General features: G+C 38.8%; 1 protein-coding gene across 1 annotated transcript; it reads left to right on the top strand.

Moving 5' to 3' along the window:
• The first annotated feature begins 17,298 nt into the window (after positions 1 to 17,298).
• LOC114028739 (ribonuclease 4-like) lies at positions 17,299 to 20,933 on the top strand. The gene is made up of 2 exons (XM_027843013.1): positions 17,299 to 17,724; positions 20,811 to 20,933. Exons 1-2 carry the CDS (start codon positions 17,299 to 17,301, stop codon positions 20,931 to 20,933), a joined length of 549 nt encoding a protein of 182 aa, XP_027698814.1.
• The last annotated feature ends 1,314 nt before the right edge of the window (positions 20,934 to 22,247 follow it).

Genomic DNA, 22,247 nt, shown 5'->3' with positions numbered 1-22,247 from the left:
TCTCTCACTTCTCAACCTCTTGTCACTAAACTGAAACTGCTATTTCCAAGTTAGCAATGATTTTATTTTTAAAAAATTTTAAGGGGCAGCTAGGTGATGCAGTGGATAGAGCACCAGCCCTGAAGTCAGGAGGACCTGAGTTCAAATCTGGCCTCAGATGAAACACTTGACACGTACTAGCTGTGTGACCATTGGCAAGTCACTTAACCCCAATTGCCTCACTGAAAAAAAAAAATTTTTAAACAAGTTATTTTTATGAACTTAACAAATATGAACTTTTCAGTACGGAAAAAATAGAACAAGACAATTATATATGGAACTGTAAATTTCTGTTATGTAGTTTTGTTAAGGAGTATAATGAATTTAACATAACTCTTACAAAAGTGTACTGCTTGTCTGGGTCCCCTTTTGAAGTTTCTTCAGAAATCCTATGAGAAATTAAAAAAAAGTTTTGTTTGTACTAATTCCTTTCTTTTCTTCTTTTTTGTAATGGGGGAAAGCACTTTCCATTGAGTAGGAGTGAAGTTGATTTTCTCTGAGGATCCAGGATGGAAAGGTTAAAAAAACAAACAAACTGAGATAAAGATAAAAGAATTCAGATGGCTTATTTAAAAGTCCCTTTAGATGGAACCTGGTACCTCTGTGAAACCAGAATTTAAGGATTGTCCTCAGGCTCCTAGGCTATGTGTTGTTACACTTGAAAGATCCTCCAGTATCTGAGGTGCTGATTCTAGTCAACTACAAATGAAAGATAGCTTTTTGGGGAGACCAATACATGTTTGGGGTTTTCATGAATTTCTTGACTTTTCATAGTCCTAAGTCTGTTTATCTTATAATTGGATGAGTTCAGACCTCCATTTTGTGTGCCCTGATATTTGCAAGAAGAACTAAAGCAATGTTCCCTGGTACTCTGTTTTGATTGACCTATACACTGGAATCATAGTTGATGGGGAAATGTAGAAGTCACCTTATGTGCTGGATAGATACATGAAGGAATTTTTATCCAAGACTGGTTTCTCACCTTAATTTGGAAGATAAACTTCTAGTCAATCCTATCTCCTCAATGCCTATGGTGAAATTTCCAGATCCTGGGTGGGTTCATTTGGGGTTAGAGTTTCTCTCTCAGGGGAAAAACTCATTTTCATTTTCTTTTTCTTTTTCTCCATCTGTCACTTACATTAAGTAAGGGTGATGTGTTGATTGACCCAAACCCACTTAATGTAACTACAAGTTATTCTGTCAACCAAAGGCTAACTTAGCCTAGGTACAAAAGAGATGAAGGAATGAATGAAGAGAGGAGCACTGTTACGGATATGATAGGATTCTTTGCAGCAAGGATTCTTGAACTAGGAACGACAGATTTTATGGGGTTTGAACTTGGAAAGGAAAAACTTACATCTTTATTTGCACTCATCTTCACTAAACTTCAGTATTTCCTTCAATAATTTAAAGCATTTTTCTAAGGAGCAAATCCATACTTCACCAGACTACCAAAGGGTTCCACGACATAAAAAAAGATTAAGGATGCCAGCCCTCCATGAAGGACTATCCCTCTCCCAGCATGATGTTAGCCAGGGTGGGCTACTTGTTTCCACTCACTTCCCCAAAGGAAGTTGTCCAGGATCCAGGAATTCTAAATTATGGCTTTTAAAATACCTGATTTCTTTTAAGCTCCTATTATTCTGCTGTCAGTTTGTTCCAGAGACATGCAAATGACAGTGAAACTTTAATAAGCCTCAGGGAGTCACTTAAATAACATGGGGAGGTGGGGCAAACTAGAGCTGGAAGCCTTTGCTTTCTATTCCTGCCACTAATGTAAAGTTCCTGTCCCCCCTTACACGTCCAAACATATACACATATACAAACATATATTTGCCAGTTTTGTCAGAGACTGGAGCAAACAAGAAAGGCTTCTTCTCAGTTCTGCAGCTGGGGTAAAAATTCTCCTCACCAAGCCTCCAGTGAAGCCCTGTTTGACATGAATCCACACTGTCCAGAGGTCAATGTAGAATTTATTCTACCAAACTCTTGAGTCTACCACTATACTGTATTCGCAAAAAAGGGAAAGTTGTCAGATTTTGTTTCCTGGTCTCTACCACGATGTCTAAATCCATCAAGAGTTAAATCACAAAGCATTTACTAAATACCTATTATGTTTCAACCACTATGTTAGGAAGATACAAAGACCAAAACAAAAGATCATCCTTTCCAAAGAAGTCTATAATGGGAGTGGGATGACTTATGGACATTGGTAAATATAAACACACATATAAACATAAAAGTTTGGGGAAAGACTTGACCTTCCCCTTTTACATTACACTGTAATATAATCAAACCCATTACATATATGTGATAGTTATAAACTTCAGATACTTAAGGACTCCAATACAGAATCACTTAGGCTAAGTAATCCTAAAACCTATAAAGTGTATAGGCAAAGATTGAAAAGGTTGTACATTTCTATTGTCCTATTACACATTTCTATTGCCTGCCGCTGTGTCAGGCAGTTCATGCTCAGAGCTTCTGATTGAATAAAACTCTTGACCAGCTGCAGAAGTCTCTGAGTCATTCTCCTCCTGCTGCCTTAGATAGTTAAACTATGTCCCCTCCCACTTTCTGATCCCAATAAAGGAACTCCCTGTCTAAGCCTTGGTGAAGCCTGATATCAATAAGTGACACTTAGAGCTTTTCCACTACATCTGGGTCTGGTTAGGAATGACCCCTCCCATATCTGACACCAATTACCTATTCTTAACCAAGCCCATTTCTAGGATATGTAATCTGACCTCTCGAACCTCAACTTTGAGTATGGTTTCTCCCCAAAGTGTCTCTCTCCCCTTTACTGCTGAGTATCTTTCATTCATGGGAACAAACCTCTATCTATTTATATGGCCATAAAATATATATGTGGATTTTTTTTTTTTTGCTACACCTCATAATAATAAAGCTCTTGTTTGTATCAACTTGCTAAGTATCAATTTCCTGTAAATTCCCAAATTCAGGTCTTTGTTATAAGCTGAGCCCAGGAGGCCAAATAAAGCAATATCCAAAGTAAATTTGGAGGGAAGGACACTATCTGTAAATTAGTCATTCAGTCAATAAGCATATATTAAGAGTTTCTATGTGCCAGGCACTGTGATAAGTGTTGGGGATACAAAGAAAGGCAAAAATGAATCAAGAAAGGTCTCAATACTTAAGATTTAAAGGCATCTAGGAATCCCAAGAGGTGGAGCTGAGGAAGTAATATATTCTCAGCATGAGGAATATTCTGTGCTAAACATCAAGGAATAGGTCATTTAGGGTAGATATCTGATTTTGAGAAGGGGAATAACATGCAAGGGAAAGGTAATCTGTAGTGAAGGGCAATAAAAGCCAAGCATGAGGTCATCATTTATCCTAGAGGGAACAGGGAACTCTTGAAGATTTGGGAGAAAGTGTTAGACCTGGCATGGTCAGACCTGCACTTCTAAGATGTCCCTTCAGCAACTGTGGGGAGGAGTGGTGGCTTTTTGTTTATCTATATGTTTTTTTTTTTTAGCAAAGAAACCCAGGTGTCCAGTCCATAGCATAGAGTATACACATGAGAATATATACCAGACAATAGTGAGTGAAAGAGCCCTTCCATTGGGAGTGAGGTATCATTGTCTTCTTCTCTCTGTGCCCCTTGCTCTGGTCTGGAGAGAACTCTTTGTCTATCATTTCTGACCTCAAGCCTCCATGGTCTTAAATGTTTTCATGCAGTTGCTCTTCATTCCTGGTTACCCACACCCAATAGAAAACAAGCAGACCTACTTGCATTGTCCCCTGATAATTGAGTGGAAACAATCTGTAATCAAGGAAAGTTTATCCAAGCTTTGGTTGTGACATGTCACTTCCTTACCTCAGGAACATCCTTAGTGAGAAGACCAGTGTCACTGGATTACAGTGACATCCTCAGGTGAGGATATATAATTTGTCAGGAAACAGGAAAAGTGAGGGGAGAAATGGGAAGTTATAAAAGGCTTTGAATACCAATCACAGGATTTTATGTTTGATAAGAAGCGACTGGAATATGTTGAATATCATGATGACATAGTCAAACCTGGGCATTATTTAGATCACTTCGAGAGCTTGGAGGGGAAGCACAATGGAATTGGGGAGAATTTAGGAAGGTAAGCCAACCATCAGACTATTTCAGTAGTTCAGATGTGAAGAGACAAGGGCCTGCTCCAGAATGATGGCATTATTTTCTTTATCCCCGTTGTTCAACATATAGTTGGTACTTAATAAATGTTTATTGACTGACTGAGATTAAGATTATCAGAAAAGTTAGGATGATAGAGGGAGTAATCTGGTGGAGAAGATGAGATAGAATGAGGTCACCTGCATATTTTGAGACTGTTGTTTTCACAAGGGAAAACATCAACTCATATGAGAATGGAGTGTAGGTGGAGATAGCTTCTGAAGTTGTAAGGTGAGAAGGGGAGAAGAAGAAGATCTTATCAAAAGTCCTCTATTTTTTCAGTGAAATATGAGGCAAGGTTCTCAGTTGAAAAGATGGGGAGAGGATGAGGTTTTGTTGAGGTTAGGGTGTAGGGAACCCTGAAATTCAAAGGCAGAAGACACAGGTTCTGCCTTGAATGAATTTGACTCGTCTTTTTTCAGTCAGAGACAAGGTTTATTAAAACACCAATTGAGGTAGGCAAAATTTTAAGAATCTGCCCTAGGGGCAGTTAGGTGGTGCAGTGGATTGAGCACTGGCCCTGGAGTCAGGAGGACCTGAGTTCAAATCCAGCCTCAGACACACAATACTCACTAGCTGTGTGATTCTGGGCAAGTCACTTAACCCCAATTGCCTCAACAACAACAAAAAAAAGAATCTGCCCTATTGGCCAGATTTTAAGAATCTGAGCCTTTGTAATGAGAATACAACTGGGCCAGACTCTTAAGGAATCTGAGCCCTTTAATGGAGGAAAGATGGATCTTTTATACAGAAAGACTGGGAAGATCTGGATGTGATCAAGGAGTGACCAATAGCTTGGGTGACTGGGAGGTAACAGAGAAGGACCTGGGCTATGAAGAAGGAGTCTAGATGGAATTAAGGATGGGAAGATGGGATGATGAAGGTCTGGGCTAGGTTAGAGGTAACAGAAAATTGGAGATTGGGGCAGGGTCAAAGCCACAATGCAAGGACAGTTGAAAAGATTATAGACTCAGGCAAACACAAGAACCATGGGGGAAAGGTCAGGAAAGGGGGGGGGGGAGGGGGGAGGTGGGGAGGATATGTTTCCAGGGCCCATACCCTCTCATTTTGAGAAAGGATGAATAATTTCAGAAAAGGTACTGTGATGAATGGGAGAGTGAATCACTTAGGAAAGTATAAGTGATGTTCCCTGATATAGTGAGGGCCCAGTTGAGATGATGTGCCATAATTTTTTAGTGGACTCAGTATTTCATGAGTTTTTTTAGCTTCATTTTGCAGCATGTGAATAGGAGCAAAGGTAGTGGATGGTGAGCATAATTTGGACCTGTGGTTTGGCAGAGCAAGGTGGTCTATAGCGTAAGAGGGCAAGAGGATCAAGAGAAGAGAACAGTGTATAACTGAATTTCCCAGTGCAAGGGTAATGATCTAGGAAATAACTAAGGTTTTGAAGGATTAGAAGTCCTTCTTTCATCCACCCAGGCCCAAGTTGACTGCCAACTAGTGATGGGGTTGAGATCTGGGTTCCAGAAAGGAAAAACCCTTTCCCACGTGGTCAAATCTCTGGTGTTCACCTGAGGCTATAATCCCATCAACTGGCCTTTCATTGTGGCTATGCCCAATCTCTCTTACCCTTAACCTAGCCTGGCCCTCCACTGTCTTACCTTCCCATGGCTCCCCACCCCCTACCACTTCCCACCCTTAATCCTATCTAGGCTCCATTCTCCCTTGGTCACCCCTGGAGTTCTATTACCTTATAGACTACTTGACCACTCCTAGATCCCTCCCATAGTCTTTCTGAATATAAGGTCCATCTTATCTCCATTAAGATGCTTAGATTCTTATAATCTAGCCACTTCTCAGATTCCTAAAATCTAGCCACTGCTTAGATTCTTATAATCTAGCCAATAGCTTACTAATGTTCAGACTCCTTAAGAGTCTGTCCAATATGACGGATGTTCTAATAAACCTTGTCTTTGGCTGAAAGAAGGCTTGGGTTGAATTCTTTCGGGCAGGACCCATGTGTTGTGATTTTGGGGTCCCAGCACCCCTGAATCCCTAAACTGCATCACTAGGGCCTCTAGGGTGGCTCTCCTTCTCAAGCTCACTTTCCTAGGACACTTCTGATTTTTACCAATCCCTGCTCTTCCCTTTTCCAAGAATTTAGGAAGGGGAGGGAGTAAGGTGAATTCTGTAGGAACATGCAGGACTCTCTGAACCCACAGAGAGATTTCATATGATCTGAGCATGAAAGGGAAATGAATTGCATCTTTATTTTCATTATTCTTCAAGTGAAATTAAGCATTTTTTTTAATTACTTAAAAACATTGTTCTAAAGAGAAATCCATAGTTTTACTAGATTGCCAAAGGGTCCCAATGATTAGTTTGAACCCCTAAAAGGAAAAGATTTGGGATCTGGACCCCAAAAAGGAAAATCCTTGGACTTTCCCAAATTCCTGGCCTTTGCCTGAAGCTGTAATCCAATCAACTGGCCTTTCATTGTGGCTACTTCCAATCTCTCAATTTTGTTACCTCCCAAATGACCCTGGCCACTTCCTACCCTTAATCCTATCTAGACTCCATTCTCCCTTGGCCACTGGTGGTCCAGGTCCCTGGTGATCTGTTTCACCCTAGCTTACTAGCCACTCCCATCTAGATCCTCCTTAGATCCCTCCTCCAGTCACCGAAAACTAGTTGGCCACTCCTAGATCCCTCTCCCAGTCTTTCTGTATATAAGGTCCATCTTGTCTTCATTAAAGTGCTCAGATTCTTAAAAATCTAGCCAACAGCTCACTATTGTTCAAATTCCTTAAGAGTCTTGCCAAGATGGTGAATGTTCTAATAAACTTTGCCTTTGGCTGAAAGACTTTCATCAAATTCTTTTGGGCAGGACCCCCGTGTTATGACTTGGTCCCGTACCCCTAACCTCTAAATCTCAATATCATGGCATAAAAAGATTAAGGACTCCAGCCCTCCAAGAAGAACTGGCCCACTCCAAAGATGACTTTAGTCAGAGTGGACTGTCTGCTGCCATTAAACTCTGCCAAAGAAGTTGCCCAGGATGCAGGAACTCTAAACTATCACTGTAAAAACACCTGATTTCTTTAAAGCTCCCATCTTTCCTTTGTCAACTTATTCCAGTAATATGCAAATTATCTTGAAGCTTAAATAGCCCTCAAAGAGTCACTTGGAAAAACTATAGGGGCAAACAGGAGCTGGATACCTTTACCTAGCAAAGGTTTTATCCATGTGATGAGGAATGCATGACCCTTGCCCTTTTTTCCAAATGAATTTTGATGCTTACTTCTTAATTGGGGAGATGATGAAATTAAAATAGAATGGTCAATGAGAAGCCCATTATCTCAAGTACCACCTGAAGCCACTTTAGGAGACAAGGAGGTTCAAATAGGAAACTAACTGGGGCTCCTCTGCCCCTCCACCCTGGGTTGGACAATGGAATAGTAATAATAAAACTCTGCTTCTGTCCCCACCCCCTTGCCTACTGTTTCTGGTCACCTCATCTCCCTGCCCATGGCAGATTTTACTCTATAAAAATCTCTATCCTCTCTTGGCTAGTGGGTGTCTCCTCTAAGAGACTTCTTTCTTAGTGGGCATCTCCCTTAAGTACCCATTTTTCTTAAGTGGTCTTCTCCCTTAATCACTGTCTCCCTTAGAACACTGCCCTCTCTCCTTTGGTGGGGCTGCCACCCTCCCTTAAGCTAGGGTTTCCCTTTAGCTTTGTCTCCCTTCAGGGGCAAAGGAGCCTGCTTGGTGTGTTGTGTTATCCCAAGTAAACACCTTTATTTGATTTGGAGACAGTCTGAGAAAATTCTTTTGAGAGGACCTTGCACTCCAACATTTTGGAATGTACCCTGAATCTCATCACCTGTATCAAAATTGTATTTCCCTTACATGCCAAACACTGAAAAATATTTTTCACCTTTTCACCAAAGGCTAGAGCAAGTAAGGGAAGGCATTTCTCAGTTCTGCAAGGGGAAGACTGCTCACCAAGTGTTCAAGGAATCCTCTTCTGGCATTTTGTCAACTTGCCCAAAGACCAGTCAAGAATTTATGAGTAGAGAACAATTTAAGTTTTTCACCACAAAGAATGTGCATCTGATGGGGTCATGGGTCCTGAACCCCTAAAAGGAAAATATCTTGTCTTTGACAGTAACCCAATCCCTGGTATTTCCCCTGAGGCATCTGGTCCATCCCAGCCCGCCTAGATACTCAATAATCCTTTTAACTGTCCTTTCATTGTGGCTCTCTGACCACTTAACTCCTTTCATTGTCTGTACCTGGACCACCCCAGGCAATTTACCACTCCTTAATAGTATCCAGATCTTCTCACAATCTTTTTTGTATATAAGTACCAATTTTACCCCCATTAGGTAGCAGACTCACTATGAACTCTGCCCACTCCTATTGGCAATACAATAGTGCAGATTTACTAGGAATCTTGCTCACCTAACCAGTGTTATATAGAGTAAAACCTCATGATTCTGACTGAAAGAAGGCTTGGGTAGTGGAATTCTTTCAAAGCAGACCCATCCCACTCCTGTACCCTTGCATTTCAGGATTCCCAGCATCCCAAACCTCAACACATCTAATTGCATTTTTTAGATTTTTTCCTGGTTTCTATCTCACTCTTTTAATTCAATTCAAACAATTAAACATTTATAGCATTTCTTTTTAGAATAGTTTGTTCATATCATTTGACTATTTATCTATGTACAAATGGCCATTAGTCTTATGTATATTGTTTATATATCTTGAATATCAAACCTTTATCAGAGAAATTTGATACAAAGATATTTTCCTGTTTAATGGCTTCTTTTCTAATCCTAGATGCATTAATATTTTCTGTGCAGAAACTTTTCAGTTTGAAGTAATCAGTTACCTATTTTATATTTTGTAACCTCTATCTCTTATTTGGTTAACAATACTTTTCTTACCCATCGCAATGAGAGGTACATGATATGTTTCTCCTCAATACTTTTCAGAGTATGATCTTTTATATTGTCAACCTCAATTAAAGAGAAGGCAGCCAGTATAGTAAAAATTATGACCTTTAGTTGGGGCAAGGAAATTGCAACTGGAGCATCACACAAAAGCAAGAGCTGGGCAGCCGAAAGAGGGGGCTGGGTGTGGGGCTCTTTATGGCAGCAGGAGAGGGGCTGTGTGTGTAGGGGGTTGGGACATTCTAAGATTTCACAAAGTTGTTTTCTATAAAAACTGAAAGTCCATAGAGAAAGCTTGGGAATCCCTGGAGGGGAGAGTTCAGGGCATTTAAAAATTAGTCAGAGGCTGGGAGTGGTAACCTCTGATCAGCCTCAGACAATTAATGGTTCTGAAAACTGAGACAAGGTTAGCTTCAGTTAACTGCAGTTCCACAATATTAAGGTCACATATCCATTTATAATGTATTGTGCAATGTGGTATGATTTGTTAGTCTAAGCCAACGTCTGCCAAATTGCTTTTCGGTTTTCTCATTTTTTAAAAAATCAAATGGGGAGGTTTTTCCCTAGCTGACTTATGCTTTCCACTTTATCAAACACTGAGTTATCCAGTCTTATTGTTTCTGAATCTCCCTTGTGTAGTCTGTTCTGTTGATCTATCTCCCTATTCTTAACCAATACCAAATGGTTTTGTTGACTTCTACTTCATAATACAGTTTGAGATCTGGAAGTGCTATTCCCCTCACCCCTACTTCTTTTTTTTATAATTTCTCTTGCTATTATAGATATTTTGTTTTCTTTCAAAAGAGTTCTGTTATTATATCAAGTTCTATAAAGTATCCCTGTGGATATATAATTTTTGCATATAATATGCAAATGCATATTATAAATGTAATGCATATAAAAGTATAAATTAACTTTGATAGTATTGTTATTTTTTTTATATTTGCATGAACTAGACAATGGACGTTGAATACGATTCCAGTTATTTAAGCTTTTTATTTCTTTAAGGAGCACTTTGTAATTGAATCTATGTCTTTTGGGTGCTTTGGAAGGTTAATTCCCAGATATTTGATGCATTTTGTAGTAATTTGGGATGGGATTTTCCTTTCTATTATTTCATCTTGTGTTTTGTTATTTTTATGTAGAAATGTTGATTTTCAAGGATTTGTTTTGTAGCCTGCAACTTTGCTGAAGTTATTTGCCATAATTAGTATCTCTACTGATTCCTCGGGGTTTTCCAAGCAAACAATCATATCATCAGTGAACAGGGATAGTTTTATCTTCTCCTTATCTATTCATTTATTTATTCCTTTCTCTCATCTTGTTGATATTGCTAGCATTTCCAGAACTATATCTAATAATAGTGGAGAGACTAGGTAGCCTTGTATCACTACTGTTATTATTAGAAAATGTTATAGTATATCCCCATCGCATACAATGCTTGCTTTTGGTTCTAGGTAGATGCTTTTTATGATATTAAAAAAGCTTTCTCAAATGCAAATCAAAACAACTCTGAAGTACCACATCACACCTATCAGATTGGCCAAGATGACAAAACAAGAAAATGATAAATGTTGGAGAAGATGAGGGAAAATTGGAACACTAATGCATTGTTAGTGGAGTTGTGAAATGATCCAACCATTTTGGAGAGCAATTTGGAACTATGCCCAAATGGCTATAAAAATGTGCATACCCTTCGACCCAGCAATAGCACTTCTAGAGCTATATCCCAAAGAGATCATACAAATGGGAAAAGGACCCACATGTACAAAAATATGCATAGCAGCTCTTTTTGTGGTGGCAAAGAATTGGAAATTGAGAGGATGTCCATCAATTGGGGAATAGCTGAGCAACTTGTGGTGTATGAATGTAATGGAATACTATTGTGCTGTAAGAAATGATGAACAGCTTGACCTCAGAAAAACCTGGAAAGACTTGTGTGGTCTGATGCTGAGTGAAGTGAGCAGAACCAAGAGAACATTGTACACAATAACAGCCACATTGTGCGATGACTAATATTGATAAACTTAACCCTTCCAGCAACACAAGGATCTAAGACATCTCCAAAGGCCTTGTGATGGAAAATGCTATCCACATCCAGATAAAGGACTATGGAATTTGAATGCAGATCATAGCATACTATTTGCTATTTTCTTTTCTCTTCTGTTGAGTTTTGTTTCCTCTTTCTGGTGGTTCCTCCTATTGGTTCTAATTCTTACTTACAACATCACTAATGTGAAAATATGTTTAATAGGAATGTATGTGTATAGCCTACATCAGATTGTGCACCATCTTGGGGAGGGTGGTGGGGAGGAAGGGGGAGAAAAATTTTAAACTCTAAAGCATATGGAAATGATTGTTGATAAATCAAAATAAATTAATAAAAAAATGAAAAAAAAAAAGCTCTCTCTATACCTATACCTTATAGGGTTTTTTAGCATAGAAATGCGTTGTACTTTGTCAAAGACTTTTTCTGCATTTATTAAGATGATCATGTGGTTTTGGATGTTTTGGTTTTTAATAGAATTAAGTATGGTGATTCTTTTCCTGTTGTTGAACCATTCTTGCATCTCTGGTATAAATCCCACCTGATCATAATGAATCATTTCTTGGATAAATCTTTGTAGTCTGTTTGATAAGATTTTGTTTAAAATTTTTGAGTCAATGTTCATTAATGATATTGGCCTATAGCTTTCTTTCTGTGTTTTCCCATGTACTAGTTTAGATATTAGGACTATATTTGTCTCATAAAAGCATTCTGGTAGGATTCTCTTTTTTTGGTTTTTGAGAATAATTTGTGAAGCATGGGTACTAACTGTTCTTTGAAAATTTCATAGAATTCTCCTACAACTCTGTCAGATCCAGGATTTATTTCCTTTGGTTCTTCCTTTACAGTTAGATCTACTTCTTTTTTCTGAGATCAGGTTATTAGAGAACTTCATGTAGGCTACTGATAGTTTGGTTATTTTATGTTTTTGAAGGCATACTATTTCTTTTGTGTTCTCAGTTTTGATAGCATGTAACTAGGTATAATATATTCTGATTATTCTATTTTTTTCTGGTTTTGCTATGATTTCACTTTGTTCATTTGTTATTTCATTGATTTGATTTTCTGCTTTCTTCTTTTTAGTCAGATTAGCTAAGGGTTTATAATTTTATTATTCTTTTCAAGGAACAAGTTTTTAGTTTTATTTATCATTCCTATAGGTTTTTTCAGTTTATATATTTCCTTTCTAATTTTTAATATCTCCTCTTTTGCGCTTATTTTAAGTTTATTTGTTGATTTTCTAATTTTAAAAAAATGCACATTCAATTTATTAATTTTTTCTCTTTCTATTTTGTTAATATATGTTTGTAAGTATATGATTTTCCCTCTGAAAACTATTTAAGCTGCATCCCAGAAATTGTAGTGTGTTGTTTCATCATTATGATTTTCTTTTATATAGTTATTAATTATTTTTATGATTTATTCTTTGACCCACTCATTAAGATTTCATTGTTTAGTCTCTATTTGAGTCTGCATCTTGTGTTTGTGGTCCTTAAAACTATTTCTATTCTTATTGCAAATAGTCTGTGAAGGATGTATTACTTTACTGTCTTTTTACATTTGTTTGCACTATCTCTGTGCCCCAGCACATGGTTAGTTTTCATAAAAATTCCATGTAGTATAGAGAAACATGTATATTCTTTTGTTCTCCTATTCAGAAGATATTATGTCTTTTAATTCTAGTTTCTCCAGAAATTTGTTCAGTTCCATATTTTCTTTTTGTTTATCTTTCTGCCAGACTTATTCAAAGTCTCCTGTTACTATTGTGTTACAGTCTATATCATCTTGAAGCTAAGATAATGTTTCCTTTATGAATTAGGATGTTAAGACTTTTGGAGTATATAAGTTTAGTACTGATATTGATTCATTATCTATGGTTCCTTTCAGCATAATATACTTCCTTTTTTATCCATTTTTATTTTTTGAATATTGGTTACCCTTTTTCATTTTATTGGATTGTTTAATCCTTTCTCATTAAAGTTATCAGAGTTAGGTTTATGTTTCCCTCTATCTCTATAATTTTTTTTCAGGTCATGATTTTCTCCCCTATTCTACTGTAAATACAACATTATGTTCCTTCAGTTACTTTAATCTTTTTTTTTTTTAAGATGGCCCTTGTTTCTAAAGGCTCTCTTCACCTTCCTCCAATTCCCCTCCTTTCATTTGTTATTCTTTTTCCTTTAGGGTTTTGCTTATTAGTTCCTCTCTTTTGCTTTTATCTGATTATATATTTCTTTCCCCTCCTTTCCCCTCTCATTCAGGTAGATTCCCCCTTCCTCTCCTTCAGCTTATCCTGTTCATTAGGTTTTTTTTAATTTAATTTTTGCACCTCTTTCAAAAAAAGCTTCCTTTTACTCTCTTCATTGTCCATCTTCTTTTTTTGTTTACTAGACCCTCATTCTCTGACTCATGATTCCTATGATCATCTAGTCTCTCTATATTCTTCATGCAATCAAAGCCTCCAAGGTATTCATTCTAGGTTTTGCCCTCTAGAAGCTTTCTGCCATTGTCTTATAGGGCTTACTTCATGGATTCGCCTTTTTGATTGGACCTCACTGTCAGAGCAATGCCTGTTATTGGAGGTGTCAGAGAGGACATTGCTCCATGTTAGGGAGTCAACAATCCAACCTCCTTCCCCTACATATCTATATCCTCTTTTTGTTGACTTTTATTTTTCTATATTTGCCTGAAGTCTCCTCCCTGTGCCTATGCTCTCCTACTCCTTCAGGTGCCAGTTGTCCACAATGATTCCAACTCCCCCCACTCACAGGAAAAATAGGCTTTTCAGGCTTCAGATCCCCCATGCCTCATTTAGTGTAAGATTCTTATCTCTTTTCACCTATAGAAGCATTCATCAATGGAATCAAAGTGAAGCTTCCTTCTTTTCCTCCTTTTTTCAATCTTTTCCCCTTCTTCTTTATCCATTCCCCTATAGGCTCTTCTCATTCTGAGACTGAAGAGGTCAGCTTCCCCCCATTGCTAGCCATTGATTTGACCCTGGTGTATCTCTCATTCTTCTCTATATCCCTGTTCCCCTCACCCTGTTTCATTTCCTTCCCATGTTGTGATGTAGTCTCACAAAAGATGCATTCACTTGTAGGCAGGTTCTATCCATAATGCACCTGTCAACCTCTTCACTATTACCTCGACCATATTTCTTCATTCACCCTTGTCTCATTGTGTACCTTTAGGAAGAAGTCTCTTACTGGTCTTTCAGCTATCACTCTGTTGCTGTCTGTAATTTTTTCATTCTTTTTTTTTTCAGTTTTTTGAGGTATCCAAGAAGCAAATAATTTTTTCACTTGGGGTTTTCTTTCTAAAAATATTTCAAACTCTTATTATTGAATGCCCATCTTTTGTCTTGTATGGTTAAGCTCAGATTTATAGGAAAGATCACTCTGGGATGCATCAAGTGCATTTCAGAACACATTATTCCGTTCCCTCCTCCCTTTTTTTGGTGGGTCTTATACTATTTTAATGTCATTTCCTTTGTATTTGAAGGTCTTTTTCATAATAGCTTGTGGAACTTGTGGTTTCTGGATTGATTTGTTAAATGTAACCACTATGTGTCTTCAAGTTTGTAGCCTTGGCTTTTCTTTTTTTTTTTGGAGGTGATCTGCAAATTCTTTCAATTGGAATGTCTTATGTCCAGAAGTTCTGGGCAGTTCTCTTCTATTATTTCCTTCATCATGGTGTCAAAATTTTTTGTCCTGTCATGTTCTTCTGGGACACCTATGATCCTTAGGTTGTCCCTACTCATTCTGTCTACAAGATCTGTATGTGTTACTTGCATAATAATCACATTTCCTTATAATATTATTACTTATAGTTTCTCTTCTTATAGATTGTCATTCAATTCTATGTATTTGAATTGCCAATCAATTGTTCACTTTTGAGGTTTTTTTTTGGTGAGATTTGCTATCACAGATTCTGGTTTTGTTCTGTTTTTTTTTTAAATCTACCCATTATTTTTGCTATATGGGTCATGTGTTAGGTTCTCAAAATTTTCATTTCTGTTTTGAACCACTTAGGGACAATGTGTCATGGTTCCATGTCCTTCTCTAATTTCACAGGGTCCTCTGTTTCATTAATATTGGGCTATTTTTCTTCATTTTGAAGTATTTACTTATAGATATCTGAACTCATTTACTAGATCTAGAGGCATTTCCTTCTGTTTGAGGAAAATGGATTTTTTTCCCCCTTCCTTTGAATTTCTAGCACTTAGGCCAGGGCCTGGCACAGAGTAGGCTCTAAATAAATGTTTATTTTCTGACTCACTGACTGACTTTGATGGGCCTTAGTTGAGCGAGGAATTTCTCTCATTTTGAAGAGAAACTTTGCTCAACTATCTCAAGTGTTTGTTTGTCTTGTTTGTTTGGTTGGTTTATACAGGATTTACGTCTTTACTCATAAGATGAATGCCAAAGAGGAGTAGGGGTAAGAGCCAAAAATGATTAAAGAACAAGGAGGCCTCACTTTCAATCTTTTGTTCCTCTAGCTATGTGCTCCAAGAATGGGGAGAGTTTGCTTTTCCCAAGAAGATTCTGGCTTCTGACCTATTGTTTCTTCAAATGTAAATGGTAGGGTGAGGGTGTTTGGAGAAAGGTAAGAGCTAGGTTGTGCGGGAATGAGTTTGGATTTCATTTTCAATTTAGAAACCCCTTGTATATTATAGATCCATAGAATGATGAAACAGTTCTCCAGGTTACATCACCTCTAATCTGGAACCAAGGCCCCACCTCTATCTAGCTCCACCCATACATTGAGACTATATGAAAAGAACAGACAGAGAGGAAAAAGAGACTAAGGCTCCTTCCCAGCTCAGGAGCCAACGGGATCCTAAATCTGCAGAAGGCAGAGCAGAGACACTAGGTGAGGAGAGAAAACCCAGTAATGGGACTGGCCATTTGGGATTACTCACAAATAGGGAGAAGACAGTGGTAGGATCCCTTCTTGGGGTAAGGGGGAGGAATGTAGAAACTAGAGAGAGCAAGGAGATAAGTGTATTAAACATAATAAAAGAATAAAGAAAAGGGAAAGGTAGAGGACTAAAGGGGATCTCCTTAATTCCCTATTACATGGGGATCTCTTGTCCTGAAGATGTCAGAAATGAGTAGTTTTACATACATCTAAAATAGGGGAGGCCTTTCCCTTCCTAGAGTCAGGATACCTAAGAAGAGCTAGGAGAAAATATCTTTACACCCTAGGCAAAATTTGAAAGTGGCTCATTTGCCACCCCTCCCCACCCCAATTTGTTACTGTCCATTATCACATGTGACTTGAATTTTTTTTTTTCAAAAATTTATAGCTACATGTCATTAAGAGTGGAATTTGTGGGCACTAAAAATATGCATTTATAAAAAGAAACATTAAAAAGTATCTTTTGATGTGCTTCCCTGACTGTTGCTACCTAGGCATCAGTTTGACTTGCCCACCTTTTCTTCATCGGAGGTTTGGTCTTTGATAGTCCTTCTTGGATGTGAGATAGGGTCAATATGGTAGTGATCCCTCAGGATGGGGAGATAGAGGAAAAAGTTTTCTCCTTCCTTGAGCAACCCTGCCTCCATCCTCCAATCATCCCCAAATCCCAAGTTAAGACCAGAATTAATATAGATAATAAAGGATTTGTTAAGCTAGGTCCATGGGTTGGGGTCAGGGATGAAGATCTGTAGTAAAGAGATAGAAAAGGGATATGTAAAGGGATATATAAAGGAATGTAAAAGTACAGATGAGATGAGTTGGAGTAAGTGAGAATAGAGATTTAGTTGAGAGGGTTCAAAATATAAAAAAGATGAGAAGCTGGTCTTCCAGGGAAGTCATAGATTGTCACTTAAAAAAAATATTTATTTTATTCTGAACTTAAGAAAAAAAACCACACATTTCCATAACATAGTAGAGTAGGAAAAAAACAAAAGATTATTGTGGGTGAAACTGCAAATCTGTTAGCAATATTTACACCCTATGTATGCTATTCTTTTTAAGTATATAATAAGAAATGCTTATTAAGTACATAATTAAGAAATGCTATTCCTTTTATATAATATATATTAGTACATAATAAAGTTGTCTTATAGTTTTCTTTTCTTCCCTCCCCCCCCCCCACCCTAGAGATGGCTGCTTCTCTCTCTTGTTCCCGGTCCTCCCAAGGGCAGATGGCCCATGCCATGATGTGGACCCTCTTCTTTCTCCTCCTCCTGGACCTGACCAACTTCTCCAAGGGCCAGGATTTCTGGAAGCACCATGTGGACTACCCCAAGACTAACGTCCCAGGAAGTAAACATCAGTACTGTAATGTGATGATGCAGAAAAGGGGGCTGATTGTGGGTAGATTCTGCAAGCAGTTGAACACCTTCATCCATGAGAAGGAGAGCACAATCACAAACATCTGCAACAGGTCAAAGATTTGTGGCAGTTCCAATAAGACAGACTGTCATGAAAGCCCCTTCTTATTTAATGTGACACATTGCTATACCAGCTCATATGCCCGGCCCCCTACCTGTAGATATAGGGCCAAGTTGGAATATTTAAGAATCAAAGTAATATGTGTGAAAGGAAATCCTTTTAACATGGTTAGCTAGGCTTATCCCTTTCCCCAGACTCCCACATGGTGATCCCAACCAGAAGTCAGAGACAAAGGGTATGCACTGACCCAGAGAGAAAAAGTATAGAGATAAGAACACAATCACTTCTGCACCTAGATGCTGAAATGACATTCCTAAAATATGGGTCTGAGACCATGCCAGGTCTTACCCTTGTGCCAAAATGCCTCTGGGAAAAATAGAAATTCTTCTGTTAAACGTTTAGAGCTCTTCACTCTCTGGCTTCAGGTTAACTTTCTCTTCACATTATTTCCCTTCTCATTATTTCAGCTCCACCTAAACTGGCCTATTTGTTCTTGCCTTTAGGTAATATTCTATCTCTCATCTTCATGCCTTTGCATAGACTATTTCTCATGCCTAGAATTGAGACAATCTTACTCTTCATCTCTTGGAATCCCTAGCTTCCTTTAAATCTTCAGATCTTCCTTGCTTCCCTTCTGGTGCTACTGTTTCTCCCCCAAATTTACTTTGCACTTGTCATGGGTTTGGATTGGAGGAAACCCATAGACTTTTGAGTGTGCCACTTAATTTTTGTATACACTGAGGTCCTTGCGTCTCTCCCCTCCCTTAAACATTCACTTCTTTAGAACAGACTCTTGATTTTCTCTTGGTGTTGCTAGCACCCAACACAAAGCCTGAAACTTAGTAAATGTTTAAGAAATGCTTGGTTGATTGAATTACTGATTGATACAAGCACTGAGTCATGGACCAGGAAAAAGGAACTCTCAAAAGCATCTAGATGCTCATCCATTCTGATACTAAACTTAAGAGCTGAAGGTTTTGTGAGCAAAATCTTCCCTTTGAAAAGTTAAGAACTGCCCTCCCCTGTTTTTCCCAGTCTCTGATGACATTTGTTTAAAAAGAAAAAAAAAGTTTGTCTATGTTTGGGCATGTAAGGGGGACAAGAACTTTGTTGCAGTAACAGGATTATAAGATAAAGACTCCCAGCTCCCATTTACCCCCTCAAATGTTTTTAAGTGTCACCTTATGGCTTATTAAAGCTTCAAAGTCATTTGCATGGCTCTGGAACAAGCTGACAGGGAAATGATGAGAGTTTAAAAGAATTCAGTAGCTTTTAGAGCCATCATTTGAAATTCCTGTATCCTGGGCACCTTTCTTTTGGGGGGAGTGGAGTGCTGCAAACAGTCTACTCTGGCTAAAGTCATTTTGGGGTAAGACTGGTCCTTCTTAAAGCACAAGTTTCCTTTACCTTGCATGGGATGCTTTGGCAGGCAGGTGAAACTATGGATTCTTGCTTAGAAATTCTTTTTTTAGTAATAGAAGGAAATGCTAAATTTCAATTGAAGATAAATGAAAATAAAGATATATTTTTTCTCTTCCAAGTTGAGATGCTGTGAAGCATATTTGTAGATTCTCAGATCAAGAATCCTTGCTCCAGAGAGTCCTTTCATGGCCACAAAGTATTGATTTTTCCCCCTGACCCTTCCCCAACTCCAGTGAAAAGAGAGGAGCCAGAAATTGTGTGAGGTAGGGGTTTCCTAGAAAAGTGAGCTGGGCAGGGGAGGCCACTATAGATACTGGACCCTGGATATGGTAGCTTGGGTCTGAGTGGTCAAGTCTTTTGCTGAGTGTATGCCAGCTAGGTGGTGCAATGGATAGAGTGCCAGATCTGGAGTCAGGAGAATCTGAGTTCAAATCCAGCCTGAAATACTACCTAGTTATATGATCATGGGCAAGTCACTTAACCCTGTTTGCCTCAGTTCCTCATTTGTAAATTGAGTTGGAGAAGGAAATGACAAACCACCCCAGTATTTTTACCAAGAAAGCCCAAAATGGGGTCACAGAGAGTCAGACACAACTGAAACAACTCAACAACAACAATATGCCAGGAGAGGATTCTTATAGAGAGTACATAGGTATTCTACTACCATGTTGGAATCTTGGGCTAAAAGTCATCCGCATTGTCCTCATTATAACTCCGTTCATTCTTACCTATGTAATTGGTATTGGGGGAGGGGGAGTTTTGAGGTTAATGCATTTCCTGCTGACCAGCAGTAGGATATGGAGAAATGTCTTAATAATCATCTGATAGCCCTTTTTCTGTACTTCTGGGTATGGCTGTGTGTATCCACAAAAAAGTTAAAAATGTGTAGCTTAAGCAGCTCCATTCCATGTGTTGCCTGAGTAGAAACATTCCCTTTGAGGCAGAAGCCTAGTAGTATGTATGAGGTCCAGCAAATGGCAGCAACTTCTTGGTGGAGAAGCCCCAGAATTGATAATGTTAGCACATGGCATTAACAGTACCAGAGGAATGCTGGCAAGTTTGAATAGAGGAGCAGGGAGGCAAACCAGTTGCTTGGAGATGCATCCCTAACTGTGAGAGCTGACCATGTAGTCAGTCAGTCAACAAATATTTATTAAGCTCACTATGTCTGTTACTGTGTAAGCACTGGAGACGCAAAGAAAGACAAAAACTTAGTACCTGTCATCAAGGAGTTCATATTTTAAGGAGGACAATGATAAAATAGTAATGTGTGTATATATAAATGTATCTGCATATATGTATGTATGTACATATATATGGATATGTGTACAGACAGTTCTTGCTTTAAATTCATAGTATGTAAATTTGACTTTATGTAAAGAATTTGGAAAGAAATTGGCATTTCAGAAAAATCTGTGTTAATTTTACCATACGGTACTGTGCTCTTTTTCTTCCTGCCCCTTGGCTCCACAATCTGTGTCCTCTTACCTCTGCACAAAGAAGAAGAAGAAGAAGAAGAAGAAGAAGAAGAAGAAGAAGAAGAAGAAGAAGAAGAAGAAGAAGAAGAAGAAGAAGAAGAAGAAGAAGAAGAAGAAGAAGAAAAGAAAAAAAATCCCTTCAAATGAAAGCAGAAGAATGGATGTGGAGTGACTTGCCACTGTGGAGGCCACTGGACAGGAGCTTGGCTTGATACCTCTGGTGCTGAGAGAGGAGAACTTTGCCCTGCTCTGCCCACCCACCCTTGTGTCTGGCCCACATAACTGTCTTCTGTCCCTCTGTGCCATGTGTTTGTCCCCAGCCCCTGAGTGTTAGCCATCCTCTCCTGTCTGTGTCCATGTCTGACCCCCACATGTCTGTCCCCTGCATGTTCTTCCTCTTGGTTTCAGCCAAGCCTCTATGTAGTGGCCCCAGCCTAACATGATCCAACTTCCTGCTCTCATTTCTCTGTCCCCAGCCCCCACATGTTCTTGAGCTGGGTGCCAGTTCCCTCCCTCCACAAGCAAATGGCCCCCTTTATCCTTCCCTCCCTCCCCCACATTGGTGGTCAAATTCACATTCCATAAAAACTGCTTTACATAGAGGTCTGTGGAACGATCCACTCTCATAAATTGAGAACTGTCTCTCTGTGTATATATACCATATGTATACATGGTATGTATATATTATATATATATATACACACACACACACACAAGTGTATGGGCATGTAGATATATAAAGCTATGTGTGTATATATGTGCATAGACACATAGACACATATATATGTTATATATACTGTCTGAATAGAAAGTAATCTCATAGCAGTCAAACTCACATGAAAAATAGTTTAGGGGGAGTCAAGATGATGAAGCAGAGGCAAAAACTCACCTGAACTCTCCCAAAATTCCCTTCCAAACAATTTTAACATAATGAGTTCTGGAGCCAACAAAAGGTTGAGGTAAAATGATTTTCCAGCCCAAGACAATTTAAGAGGTCATCGGGAAAGGTTTGTAGCACTGGGGTGGTGGTTGGGCCCAGAGCACAGCTCAGGCCTTGCTGCAGCAATGTCAGCAGCAGGCCTTAGAGGTACAACAACAGAAGTTTCAGGAGCTCTCAGCTTACAGACAATGAGGGGCTCAGAAAGAGATTACAGGGAACCTTTGCTGGCACTGGGTTCAGGATCCTGTTGTATTGCCTATTATCAGTTCTAGTTTGCAATCTCAGGACAAAAATAAACATTAGTGCTTGTGACCACAGGGGAGAAGGAGCTCTGGTCATAGTTCTAAGGCAAAAAAGAACTTGTGGCTGCCAGAGATCAGGGGATCTGGTCACAGTTCCAGGGCCAAAAGGAGTAATAGCACTTGTGGCTACAGGGGAGCAAGGTCCCTTCTTGGATAAAAACCAGAGAGCACAGGCCAGGAGAACAGTGCCCACACCTTTCCTTAGATTGTACCACACTGGAAGCATTCAAAACTTATAGACCCCCAGGGCTAACTCTCAAAAGAGCAGCATGGAAAAACTGAAGCTTAGGAGAGTACCTCCTCCACCCTGGGAGCAGAGCCCAACTTTAACATAAAATTTAAAGTCAAGAAATAGGCTGGAAAAACAAGCAAACAACAACAACAAAAGAACCTGACTACAAAAAGCTACTATGGAGATAGGGAAGATCAAGACACAAACTCAGAAGATTTCAACGTGGAAAGCAAAGCCTCAAAGAATAATTTGAATTGGACATAAGCCTAACAAGAAATCCTGG

The sequence above is a fragment of the Vombatus ursinus genome, unplaced genomic scaffold (assembly GCF_900497805.2).
Source record: "Vombatus ursinus unplaced genomic scaffold, bare-nosed wombat genome assembly UNPS02014894.1, whole genome shotgun sequence".
NCBI classification, from domain to species: Eukaryota; Metazoa; Chordata; class Mammalia; order Diprotodontia; family Vombatidae; genus Vombatus; species Vombatus ursinus.
This window is presented reverse-complemented; position numbering and strand designations above follow the sequence as displayed.